The sequence below is a fragment of the Mobula birostris genome, chromosome 11 (genome assembly GCF_030028105.1).
Source record: "Mobula birostris isolate sMobBir1 chromosome 11, sMobBir1.hap1, whole genome shotgun sequence".
NCBI lineage: Eukaryota > Metazoa > Chordata > Chondrichthyes > Myliobatiformes > Myliobatidae > Mobula > Mobula birostris.
In genome coordinates, this window is record NC_092380.1 from 14,305,756 (window position 1) to 14,319,121 (window position 13,366).

Below are 13,366 nucleotides of genomic sequence, written 5' to 3' on the forward strand. Positions count from 1 at the left end.
AACTTCCAGTAAGTATAGTACATCTAAGATGTCTAGAAAAAACATTGGCATGGATGTGAAACTGCAAGTAATACAGCGTTTGGAAGCTGGTGAGCGTCAGGCTGATGTTGGCGCCTCTTTGAAATTGGCTACATTGACAATCAAAACTATGATTGTAAAAGTGCAGACAAGGTAAAAGCTTCTACAAAACCAAGACGTCAAGGTTATCATCAATGCAGGTGACTTGTTCGAGGAGCCATTTGCTTGAAAAATTGGGAAAATAGTCTAAATATATGGGTGGATGACCAAAACACAACAAAACATGCCCCTAAGCCAGCTGATAATGATGGGAAAAGCAAGAAACATCTTCAATCATATTCAACAAGAAGTTAAGTCGCTATCATTCACAGCCAGCAGAGGTTGGTTTGATAGATTTATACAACGCAGTGACCTCCATAGAATACACATTTCTGGTGAAGTGGCTAGTGCAGACAGCAAGGCAGCCCAGGGAACACCAGAAAGAAACTTCGCCACAAAATTCCTCAGCACCAGCATCACCACGATCACACAAATCATAGACCAGTTCATCGATAATGACCCTGATTGGGAATGAAGCAATAAGGCAAAGAGAAATGTTCTCAACATGATTCCCTGCTATCAAGAACTGCTTCATGAAAGGAATCTTAAGAAAAGGCAGTCAAATTTTGATGCTTACTTGAAGAAGTCAAAGTTAGAGGAGGACCCACAGCCTAGTCCCTCTGAGATGTAACCACCACCTGCTTCCCTCCATTGCAGCTGCAATGTGTTGCTGCTCCACTGATGTACAGGTTAGGCCTATTAGTGTGTTTGTTACTCCACAAATTACTGTGTATGCATAAAATAATATATCATGCATCTCGGTTTTGATTTTTTTTTGTCAGACGCACATGTCCATTTACGTAATATTATAATGACCCTGCATAGTGCTGACTTACATAGCACTCCACCTCTGAGGAACGCATCCTGGGCATTAAGTAGGGTCTGAGTGTACTCCAGCTGTCTTTTGAGAAACTGTTGGTCTCTTTCTGAATCATAAAAGTTTTCAGGTGGATTGATAAAGTGGTTATGGATCTGAAGGATGAGTTCTAACAGTTTGATGTTTCATTTGAAAGGTCTGAGTTTGTGATAACGTTTAAAAACTGTGCCACCCTGCATCTGAAGGAGTGAATTCTGGGATATTTAATCATATGTTTTCTGGAAGACCATAAGATCATAAAATACCAGAGCAGAATTAGGCCATTCAGTCCATTGAGTCTGCTCCACATTTCATCTTGGCTGTTTTTTATTCCAATCCAACTCTCCAGCCTTTTTCCCATAATCCCTTAAACCCTGACTAAACAAGAACCTTTCAATCTCTGCCTTGAATACACCCAGTGATTTAGCCTCCACAGTTCTCCATGTGCAAAGAATCACAGATTCACCATCCTCTGACTGAAGTAATAGCTCTATGAATTGACACCAAAATATTTATCTGTTGAGCAAATTGGAATGGTTGGAGCAGGTTTTCAGATTGGTAGGATAAAAGGAATTCAATGAAGTGAGGTGATTCCCCTTAAGCCAAAAAGGAACAGGTTTGGAAAGAAGGTCCAAAGATTCTTGAGGCTCCACATGCGTGGGCATGCGTATTGTCAGAAAGACACATCTACCTATTTTCAAAGAACTTAAAGAGTACTTAGTAATAGGGAAGGGAGATTAGATTTTGAGAAAGTTGTACCAAGGTACCAACATGTACATGGTGCCGAAATAGATGGCTCTATCCTTCATAATTCTGTGTTCTGTTTATAATCCACTTTATTGTCCTTATTTAAAATGTTACTCATTATCTGTGGTTTTGTCAGCTTTGCATGCAAGTATGTGTTAACCATGCTCCCAGAAGTTTCCTGAAAATAGTTTATACTCGTTCAAAATTCAAGTTGCCTGTCCCCACACTTAGCAGTTCTTTTTTTTTCTCCGAATCTCTCAAGTTTTCACTGCCTCCAATATAATTTATTTTTCATCCAATTCTATTTTATGTTTTTAAAATAGTGACAGTGACAAAATAATATGGTCAATATTGCATTTGCTGCTTGCTGAACCGTGAAAGCATATTTCAACAAACCGTTTTGTAGTCATTGTAAGTGTACTACACAAAGCAAGGGTTTTTTGTAAAGCAAGCAGGTGTTGTATGCTGTAGGCTTCTTGCAGATATGAGCAAACGTTTTCATTTGTATAAAGATGGAAATACTCAACAGGTCAAACATCTTCTTAGGAAACCTAAATGACACCTGCGGTGATGCCGCCACTGACTGTCAGAGGGGTATGAGAGCTTGTTACTTCAAAGTTCAAAGTAAATTTATGTCCCCATTTATAACCCCCCCGAGATTCATTTTCTCGCGGGCCTACTCAGTAAATCCAAGAAACAATAGAATCAATGAATGACTGCACCAAACAGGATGGGCAACTAACCAATGTGCAAAAGACAACAAACTGCAAATACAAAAAAAGAAAAATAATAATAGTTTAAAAGCAATAGTTATTGAAAACATGAGATGAAGAATCCTTGAAAGTGAGTCAAGGATTGGTTGTGGGAACATTTCAGTGATGGGGTGAGTGAAGTTATCCCCTGAGATTCAGGAGCTTTCCTTGGAACAGATGTTAAATGTGGCTGTCTGTTTCTAACACCATAGTGCTGAGAGTTGTTCCTCATTGGCTATCAAGCACTTTTTTACAATCACATTCTAATTCATAGGAAAAGGGAAAAAGTTGATGAGCGTTTCCATTCACTTGAGTTTTCTACTCTGTAGGAAGGTGATTAAATGTTATTTCTATCATGGTTGTTTGCTAATTGATGACTGTTAAGATTACCATTTAGTCTGAGGCTAATTGTGTAAATAATTGTTGAAGACTGAATCTATATTTTTAAATGACATTGAAGAAACTTTTCACATTTCTTGCCTGTTGCTGAATAAAATTAGTATAATATTGAAGATTGAGTTAACACACTTTTTATTTACTTATAAGATATAAATTGTCCACATCTAATGCTATCTCTAATAGCCTTTGTGAATGTGATGCTGGTAACAACTAAGTGACTTGCTTAGTTATTTCATAATTGATCCATGTGATTCTACATTTGGAGATGGCCATTTAAGGGCAGTAGATTCTTTTCCACAAAAAATGTAAATTTAGTGCATTCTAGCTAATTGGCCCATCGGTTGATCGCTGCTGCCACTTAAAAAACAAAAGCCAATTGAGAAAATGGCCGGGATTCCCTTGGTTTTTTTTTGGGACACTATGGCGCTTAATTGGGATGTGGAACTGTTGCCAAACAGTTTCCACCTATCGTGTCAGTTCCGTGCACTTGCATAGCCATTGGACACTACACCGTGCTTAGAACAGTTTTTAAATACCGTAATGTCAGTGCCTATGTTTGTGTGCAAAAGGCAGTGATTTTTGTCACTGATAGAAATAAGCAGTAGGACGGTTCAGAACTGTTTTGCTCACTGAAATTTCAAGCATTCAGGCTTAGAGATGCCTAAAATGGCTGGGAGTGAAAATGAAACGATTTCACTTCAACATGTTTAGAATTAGAAGAATTTGAAGATCTTGAGTGTCACAGTGAAAATGAAGATTTGCAGGATGGAGTTGTTGAAATCAGACTCCGGTTTAATATCACTGGTTTATGTTGTGAAATTTATTGTTTTGCAGCAGCAGTACATTGCAATACATAATTGTAATAAGTGTGTGTGTGTATGTATATACATATATAGAAAGAAATAATTAAATTAAAGCATTGTATGAAAGCAGTCCGTTGTCAGCACTAGGTGTCCACTGATTTTATCCAATCAAAAATACGCAACATGAACTAGATGGATTCCTCCGTTGAAACAATTAGGAATTAATTGAATTTTATAATGTAGTAGTATACATGGTGTTTTAATTTATTCAGAATTTCATTTAAATGCATAATTTGTTACTCAGTTAAATGGTAACTTGTCTTTTTTTTATATACCTTTTAATTATTTCAAAGAAACTTTGGCTAATTGAGGCATCCACTTAAATGGGCCAAAATGTATTGGTCCCGATGTATCCCAATTAACAGGAATCCACTGTAATTGCTTCATGGTGAACATTACTGATGCTGGCTGTTAAAAAGAAATCCAGACATCTGAATTAGCTGAATTGAAATGTAATCTTGTTCCTTGGCTAATTAGTTCAGGTTTCTGATTACTTGTGCAATGATTTAATTTAGGCTACTGTCCTGTGAAAGATAAAGGAAATAGTATTTAATATAACAAAAACACGTCTAAATTCTATTAACATTTAAAAGGGAATGATGATGGAGAGTATAACATGCTGTATCTCATGTTTTCCACTCTCAGACCTCAATGGATAAGCAATGCCACTAAGAAACCACTGATCATCTGAAATCTGTGATACTCTGATGTAGAAAAATAGCTCTAGCTAATACATGGAAGCAAATCATGTGATTTTAAAATAGATGTGGAGGAGGGACTGAGAACTTCAGAGCTTTGGCTTTGCATGCCTAAATGATTGGGTGGTGGTGAGGCAAAGGGGAATCGGATTGATTTGGATATAGATTAGTGCAGATGGTAGAGACGGAAGGTTAGACTACTGAGATCATGAATGATTTACATACAAAAGAGGTACTGGGGAACAACAAAACAGACTCCAGAGGATGAGAATATCATTGAGTCTGTATGTCACAAGAGAATAGGTTTGGGTTTTAGAAATAAGTTGTTGGAGTGGCGAAGGTGAGTGATGTTGCTGTGAAGCATAGATGTGATGTTTCAAAATTCAAGATTGTGTAATGTTATTTCCAGTACACAGGTGTAAAGAGGACAAATAATTGCTACTCCAGATCTGATACAGCACAAATACACAATATTAAAAAAATACAATTAATGCATAGGATTGGTTTATATGCATGTTTTTCTGTGTACATAAAGTAATCCTAGGTACAGCAGTATACATGAGGTGACTAACAGGAAATGATAAAGTAGTGTTGCTGGGGCAGTTGTGGGGTGGGTTAGAGGGTAGAGGTATTGATTAGCATTACTGCTTGGGGAAAATAATTGTTTTTAAGTCTGCAGGTCCTGGCGTGGATGCTGAGTAGCCTCCTCCTTGATGAGGTGGGATGAACAGGGTGAATAGGATCGTTCATGATATTTCTGGTCTTTTCCAGCATGTTTCTGTATTTATGCCCTTGATGGCTGGTGTCAGTGATGCATTGGGCAGTTTTGACTACCTGTTGTAGAGCCTTCCTGTCTGCCACAGTGCAGTTTGTGTTGTACAATGATGCAGCATGTTAGAGTGATTTGCTTAGCTAAGCTCTCTTCAGTCTCCTCAGAAAGTGGAGGTGTCAGGGAACTTTCTTGATTGTGTATGATGAATCCTGGGAGCATGAGAGGTTATGCGAGATGTGCACTCCCAGGAGTGAAACTGCTCACAGAATGTTCAGAATGTGACCATAAGCCATAGGAGCAGAATTAGGCCATTCAGCTCACTGAGTCTGCTTCGCCATTCGATCATGGCTGATTTACTTTCCCCTCTCAACCCCATTCTCCTGCCTTCTCTGTAACCTTTGATGCCCTTAATAATCAAGAACTCTGCTTTAAGTATACCCAATGAATTGGCTGTCTGTGGCAATGATTTCCACAGATTCGCCACCCTCTGGCTGAAGAAATTCTTCTTCCTTTCTGTTCTAAAGTGATGTCCTTGTATTCTGAGGTTGTACCCTCTGGTCCTAGACTCCCCCACTATTGGAAACGTCCTTGCTGCATCCACTCTATCTAGGCCTTTCGATATTTAGTAGGTGTCGGTGGGATTCCCCCCCCCCCCTAAATTCTCTAAATGACCCAGAGCTATCAAATGCTCCTCATACATTAGCACTTTGGTTCTCTAGGTCATTCTTTTTCCAATAACAGCACATCCTTTCTTAGATACTGTATGGGGCCAAAATCTGCTCACAATACTTTGACCAATGCCTTGTAAAGTCTTAGCATTGCATCCATTTTTAAATATATTCTAGTCCCCTCAGAATGAATGCTAACATTACATTTGCCTTCCTTTCTATTGACTCAACCTCCAGATTAACTTTTAGGGAATCTTGCACTAGGACACCCCAGTCCTTTTGAACCTGCAATGTTGAATTCATTCCCCATTAGGAAATAGTTTACGTCTTTATTCTTTCTACCAAAGTGCATGACTATACGCTTCAGTATATTCCATTTGCCACTTATTTGCTCATTATGCTAATCTGCTACGGACTCTGTGCTTCCTCAACACTACCTGTCCCTCCACCTATCTTTTTATCGTCTGCAAACTTGGCCACAAAACCACCAATTCTGTCATCTGGATCATTAACATTCAAAGTGAAAAGTAACGGAGCCAACACCGACCTGACAGAACACTAGAAAAAGCCCTCTTTATTCCCGCTCTTCGCTGCATGCCAGTCTGCCGATCTTCTGTCTGTGCTAGTAACTTTCCTGTAACATCATTAGCTTTGGCACTGTGGGTATATGTGCAGCAGCTTGTCAAGGGCTTTCTGAAACTACAAGTAAACGACATCCATTGACACTCTTTGTCTATCCTTTCTGTTATATCCTCAAAGGGTTCTAACTAATTCGTCAACAATATTTTCTTTTAAGGAAACCATGCTGATCTGGCCTATTTTATCATGTGCCTAAGTACCCTAAAACCTCATCCTTAATAATGAACTCCCAACATCTTCCCAACCACTGGTTAGGATAATTAGCCTATAATTTTCTGTCTATTCTTCTGGAACCATTCCAGAATCTACCAATTCTTAAAAAGATTGCTGCTAATGCCTCCACAATCTACCTCTTTCAGAACCTAGGGCTGTGGTCCATCAGGTCCAGCTGACTTGTCTTCCTTCAGATCTTTCAGTTTCCCAAGCACCTTCTCCTAATAATAGGACTACACTCACTTCTGACCCCTGACCCTCTTGAATTTCTGGCATGGTTCTGGTGTCTTCCACAGTGAAGGTTAACGCAAAATACTTTGTTCCCCAGAACTACCTCTCCAGTATAATTTTCCAGTGTTTCAATGCCCATTCTTGCTCTATTTAACCCTTCATATGTCAGAATAAAGAATTGGTATCCCCTTTTATATTGTTAGCAAGCATACCTTCGTATTTCATTATTTTTCTCATTGGTTTTTCTCTAGTTGACTTCTGTTGGGTTTTAAAAGCTTCTCAGTCCTCTAGCTTCCGACTAATTACTACTGTATATCGTATGCCCTCTCTTTTGCTTTTATGCTGTCTTTGACTCTTGTCAGTCATGATGCTGTTGAAAACCTTGCTCGGTTGAGTGGAATGTAGTATTTAGAAGCGATCTGTTTCAGAGAGGAACAATCTGTAAGGGGGGGGGATAGAATTTATTTTGTGGTGGGCTGAAGAATAGTCTCTGCAGCATATTTGACAGAAGAAACGTAGTAGAGCTGGTTGAGTAATAGATTCAAAAGTTATTAGTATTTATATGGCAGACTGTCACGTGCAGTAAATAGAGGAAAAGGCTAAGGTCGGGATGACATCTAAGGAAACGAAAATAATAGTGTGGAAAGGAAACTGAAACCAAGGAGATTCTATTGCATTTCATTGAGAGGGACCATAATTTGATGTCCTGTTGCCAGCTAGTGCCGTATTGGTCAAAGCTGTAGTTTTAATTCTTGATTGCTGCAAAATTTCCTCCTGAAACTTTAAAATTCTGCTTTGAAGAGAAAAAATAGTACAGGTGAATCCACACACACCCCCTCCCCCCCCCCCCCCCCCCAGTGTTGTGGCAGTTGAAATAATGCAAATGAACTCGTAGAGAATTCACAAATTGCTAACAAAAAGTCTGGATACAGAATAAATATTTGCTTTTAAGGAATTTGCATATCGGGTGAGTTTAAGTAATTTTATCAACTTGCATTTGTTGATACATGCTCTGATGACATGGCTTTGCTTCATAGAAAATTACAGTATGAACTGTTATCTTGCAATACAACTACCCGTGATGAAGGGATTATCTGTACTTTCTGCAGACAAAATCCCTTTATGTGGGTCAGAATCATCAAAGTGTTTGTGATCAGTTTTGCAAGCTCAAAGTTACTTTGTCTTGCATGTGATTGTAGAAAAACTTGGTACGTCTTGTAGAAGCATTGAACTCTGCTCTCCATCATCCAGTATTACTGCAGTCTGAGTGAAACACTTCTTTATTGTGGATTGCATCGTGCCTGAACACCATATACAGTTATCAAAGAGAAATTGACTAATGTTGCACTAGCATATGGTGTTACGTACTTAATGTCAGATTCTTCACCAACTGGTACGTTAAGGTTCTAACACTGTTGGATATAGATTTTTTTTCCCTTCCTTGTTCTGCTGCATATAAATACGCTACTACTGAACTCCAAAGTGATTCCAGGATGTAGTAATTTAGCAATTCCTTATTATCTAGAATTATCACCTGAATGTTCTTCTTACTAAGCTAATTAAACAGCATTTACTGAGTTTTAGTGTCTTTTTCTTTAATTTTTAACTCTGCCTGAAATGGCTGTTTCTCAACAGGTGTAAAGAAATGGCTTCTGAAGATATTTCTCAGCTTGCGGAGACTCTCGCAAAAACTCAAGTGGGTGGAGTAGAGCTGAGTTTCAAAGGTCGTGCTCTAAAACTTGACACTGCTGAAGCTGGTATGTGAATTAAAGGAACCTTCGGAGAATGAAGCTAAATATCAGAAGATGAGGATGTATTTTGATGCACATTGAGGGTGTTGCCTTTTGAGGCAAGATTGATCAGAACAGACCTATGCTGTCTAGAAATGAAAAGAAAGATTGCTGATTTCAATGAGGGTAACATTCTGGTATGTTTTGACAGGTTAGCTATTGAGGATGTTTCTCCTGAGAGGGAAATCTAAGATTAGGGTAATGAGTCATCCATTAAAGACTAACAGGAGGAGTTCCTTTCTTAAGAGATGTGAATCTTGTTCTCTATGCTGATGAATTGCAAATAATGAGTCTTTCAGTATTAAAGGGAGAACCAAAGTTTTGAGTGAGAAAATGATATTGAGACCAAAGATAATTTTAGTTACAATCTTATCAAGTGAGAAGTGAACTTAAAGGGACCTGAATGTATTTTTCTCATTCTTGTGTTAATTTGGTAGAGTTTTGGAGTGAAACCCTCCTTGGCTGAATTGAGCAAGCTGTTAGGGCAATCTGATAATGGTAGAGCAGAGAAAGCATCTTGCTGTTCTGTTCTCCAGAAGGATACCTTTTCAGAAGCATACCTGGTGTGCAGTATTACAAATGGCGATATACTAAAACACATTGTGTACTTGCGCACTCTGCTGTCTGATGGTGGAGTGCGTAAGCACTTACTCTGCTGTACTTCAGCCATATAAATCAAGAAAGCCCGAGGTTCATCTTCCTTATTCAAGCTACATCTTAATTCAGCCATGCCCAGTGGAGGATTTATACATTTGCAGGGAAGCTAATTGAAATATGCATTCCGGTACAACTGGTACCTGAAGGATAGTCTGTGCATGGAGGAGGTATTGGGCTAGACTAGCAGCACTTTGGAACTGTACATTAGCACTCAGGAGGAGTAAACTGATGGAGAAGGAAGCACTTGAGGTGGACTGTTGTGGCATGAACTCGTGCAAGTAATTTGATTGTAACTATGAAACAAGCTAATTGGAAAAGCTCAATTAAATAAGTTTTACTCTTTTAAGCACATAATAGATAAAATCTTGAATAATTTTCCCCACTGCCATCCAGTTTTAATTACACAAACAAATCTTAATTTGATTTTTTTTAAGTGCAGATGTTAGAACCTTGAACTAAAACCAAAATGCTGGAAATGCTTAGTTCAGACTGATTCTATGGAAAGAGAAACAGTTTATGTTTCAGGTCCAACACCCTTCATCAATGCACCTGATTTTAAATTGTACTCAGTGAGGTATTCTGATATATTTTTGGTGATTCTGTCAACTAGCTTTTGACTAAGTTCAAGTGCATAGCTGGAATGAAAAGTGCCTAAGAAAAGTAATTTCAGAGTTGGGTTTATTGTCATATGCAAACTATTGTATGCACAGCTGCGATTTTTAAAAAAAATTTGCAGCAACGTTGCTTAGCATCAAATGAGCAGCATTTATGAAAAACATACATTTTGCTCCATTTTTTCATTAAATTTATGGAGAAATATAAATGATAATTGGTATTTTATACTAATACTTTAATTCTCTTTCATCTCCACCTGCACATGTCACGTATTCTTTTTTCAGCTGCTGAGATTATTGAAGAGATTGAGAAATTTGATCATCTACAAGCCTTATGCTTGGAAGGAAATACAATTGGCGTGGAAGCCGCTAAGGCCATTGCTAAAAGTCTTGATAATAAAAAGGAATTGCAGGTATGGATATTATATTTATGGCTTCACTATATTTTCCTGGTATCCAGTACCAAAGGTGAATGCAGTAATCAAATCTCTGCTGCTTTTAAACCAAACTGTAACACAGTGTCTGGTCATGTTACACTGATTAGAGACCAGACAAAATCTTTGTTTGCTTGCAAGAATTAACACAAACACTGTGCTCCAGCTGTTTGGATAATAAATGCAAATACTGATATAATTTTGACTCTAAAAGCGTAATAGCACTGAACTATCCCTTTCCAAATATCACTTGGTTATGGAACCATTCATTTTACAGTTTACATGGAAAATGACACATAGACAGTCAGTAAAATGGGCTATGATGTTCATATTCCATGTGCATTATTTCACCTGCTATCATTAACATATCAGTTTATTCCTTTTTTTTTTGCATTTTCCATGAAACCGTTCATGATGATAACCTCAAATGTACTCTGTTAGAAAGTTTTGCATTCTAACAGCCACTGGTTTCTCCTGAATTCCCCTTTGGGTTTTATAAATGACAATGTTATTTATAGACACTAATCCTGCTTTTAACCTCGGTTTGCAGCAATCATTCATCTTTGCAGGTCTATTTTCTAACAAAAAAGCCCAAACCCTTCATTATTTTCTGACAGATGTAATGCTGAGATTTTTTAATGTCATTCTAATAGATGCTTCTATTTTATATTGGGACCGAAACTCTTAATGAAACTCCAAGCCTGGTCTGGTCAAGATTCTTCTCAAGTTTTCCTGTTTCTTTTTTTGTTTCTTTTGTAGAATTTGTCCAACTTGCGAGATATTTTTACTTTATAGTTGTGTAACTATGCCCAGAACTTTGCACTCCTTCATTTCAACACTTATTTTCAGAATACTATTTCTCCTATATTATGTTCAAAGTTAAAAATAAATTTATTATCAAAGTTCATATGTGTCACTATGAAAAACCCTGAGATTCATTTTCTTGTGAGTATGCTCAATAAATCCAACAACCATAATAGGGTGACTGAAACACCATATCCAACAGGATGGATAACCAGAGTGCGAAAGACAACAAACGTGCAAATACAAAAGAGAATCAATAAATATCAATAGCATGAGATGAAGTGACCTTGAAATTGAGTTCATAGGTTGTGGGAGCAGTTTAGTGATGGAGTGAGTGAAATTATCCACTCTGGTTCAAGAGCCTCTGCTGGATGAGGGGTAATCTGGTCATGTGGGTCCTGAGGCTTCTGTACCTTTTTCCTGATGGTGGCAGTGAGAAGAAAGCATGTCCTGTGTGGTCGGGGTCCCTGATGACGGATGCTGCTTTCTTGCAACAACGCTCCGAGTAAATTGTCTCAATGGTTGGGAGGGCTTCACTTGTGATTGACTGAGCCATATCTACTACCTTTTGTAGGCTTTTCCATTCAAGGGCATTGGTGTTTCCATACCAGACTGTGATGCCCGGAGTCAGTATACTCTCCACCACATGTCTACAGAAGTTTGTCAAAGCTTTGGATGTCATGCCGAATCTTTGCAAACTTCTAAGGAAGTAGAGGCACTGCTGTGCTTTCTTTGTAATTGCACTTACGTGCTTGGCCCAGGACAGTCCTGTGATGTGATAACACCAAGGAATTTAAAGTTGCTGGCCTTCTCCACCTCTGATCCCCTGATGAGGACTGCCTCATAGACCTCTGGTTTCCTCCTCCTGAAGTCAATAATCAGTTCCTTGGTTTTTCATACGTTGAGTAAAAGGTTGGTGTTGTGACATCAATCAGCCAGATTTTTCATTCTGTCTCCTATATGCTGATTCATCATTACCTTTGATTTGGGTAATGACAGTAGTATCATCAGCAAACTTAAATATGGCATTGGAGCTGTGCTTAGCCGCATAGTCATAAGTGTTAAACGAGTAGAAGGGGGGCTAAGCTCACAGCCTTGTGGTTCACCTGTATTGATGGAGATTGTGGAGGAGATGTTTTTGCCAATTCAAACTGACTGGTCTGCAAGTAAAGAAATCAAGGATCCATTTGCACAAGGAGGCATTGAGGCCACAGGTCTTGAAGCTTGCCAATTATGTATGACAGCAGTTGGTTAATGGTAATATCACAAGTTTGATTCCACTTCATGGAATGGACACAAGGAAGGATTGGTACTAGCTTTATGTGAGGGCAATCAAGTAAGTTCTGCTTCCCATAACTGTACAGATCCTTCCCTTTTAGATGCTTGTCCCACTCCTTTTTGAATGCTGTAATTGAACTAAAACTGCCTGCACTTTTACTCCAGACTTGATTATCTGTTTATAAAATATATAATCCTTTCACAATTTTTTCTTATCAGACACCTTCATTCAATACCCTTACTAGCTCAAATGTTGAAATGATCCACCTTATTCCAAGTTGAACAATTTGTGTCTGTAATATACAAAAAAATGCAGATGCTGGTAATCTGAAATTAAAACAGCAAATACTGCCTGACTTGAGTGCTTACTGCATTTTCTGCTTTAATTCAGTACTGTTTTACCCACGTTAAAATGGAGAAATTTTGTTAACATCACATTTGGTGTGCTGTGCAGGCTTCTTATAAGATTTCTCATTTATTGCAATTCAAAAGAATATATTTGCATACTGGTTACCAAATGTGTGATTATAACTATTAGAAAAGGTCTTCTCTATGAAAAATGAGGGGCAATTTAATTGGATTCTTTAAATTGTAAAGGGGTTAGACGGTGTCTTGGGTAGGGTGTTTCGACTTGCAAGGAATCTAACCTTAAGTATTGTAATTGAGTTATCAGTTAATCTGATAAGTGGTTCACAAATGATTAGCATGTGGTTTTGTGTGTGTATGAATCTGTATCCATGTTACAATTTATTTAAATGAAGTAGAGTAGGAGCCTTGTGTGGAGTATAATCCTGCTATAGATCAGTATGGCTGCAGGGAGCTACATTATAATCT

General features: G+C 38.2%; 1 protein-coding gene across 1 annotated transcript in view; it reads left to right on the top strand.

Moving 5' to 3' along the window:
* The window catches only part of rangap1b (Ran GTPase activating protein 1b), a 43,296-nt gene that overhangs the window by 4,392 nt on the left and 25,538 nt on the right, over positions 1 to 13,366 (top strand). The window contains exons 3-4 of the mRNA XM_072271717.1: positions 8,591 to 8,712; positions 10,302 to 10,429. Coding sequence (XP_072127818.1) covers positions 8,601 to 8,712; positions 10,302 to 10,429 — 240 coding nt within the window. The 5' untranslated portion in view covers positions 8,591 to 8,600. The remainder of the gene's footprint in view (positions 1 to 8,590; positions 8,713 to 10,301; positions 10,430 to 13,366) is intronic.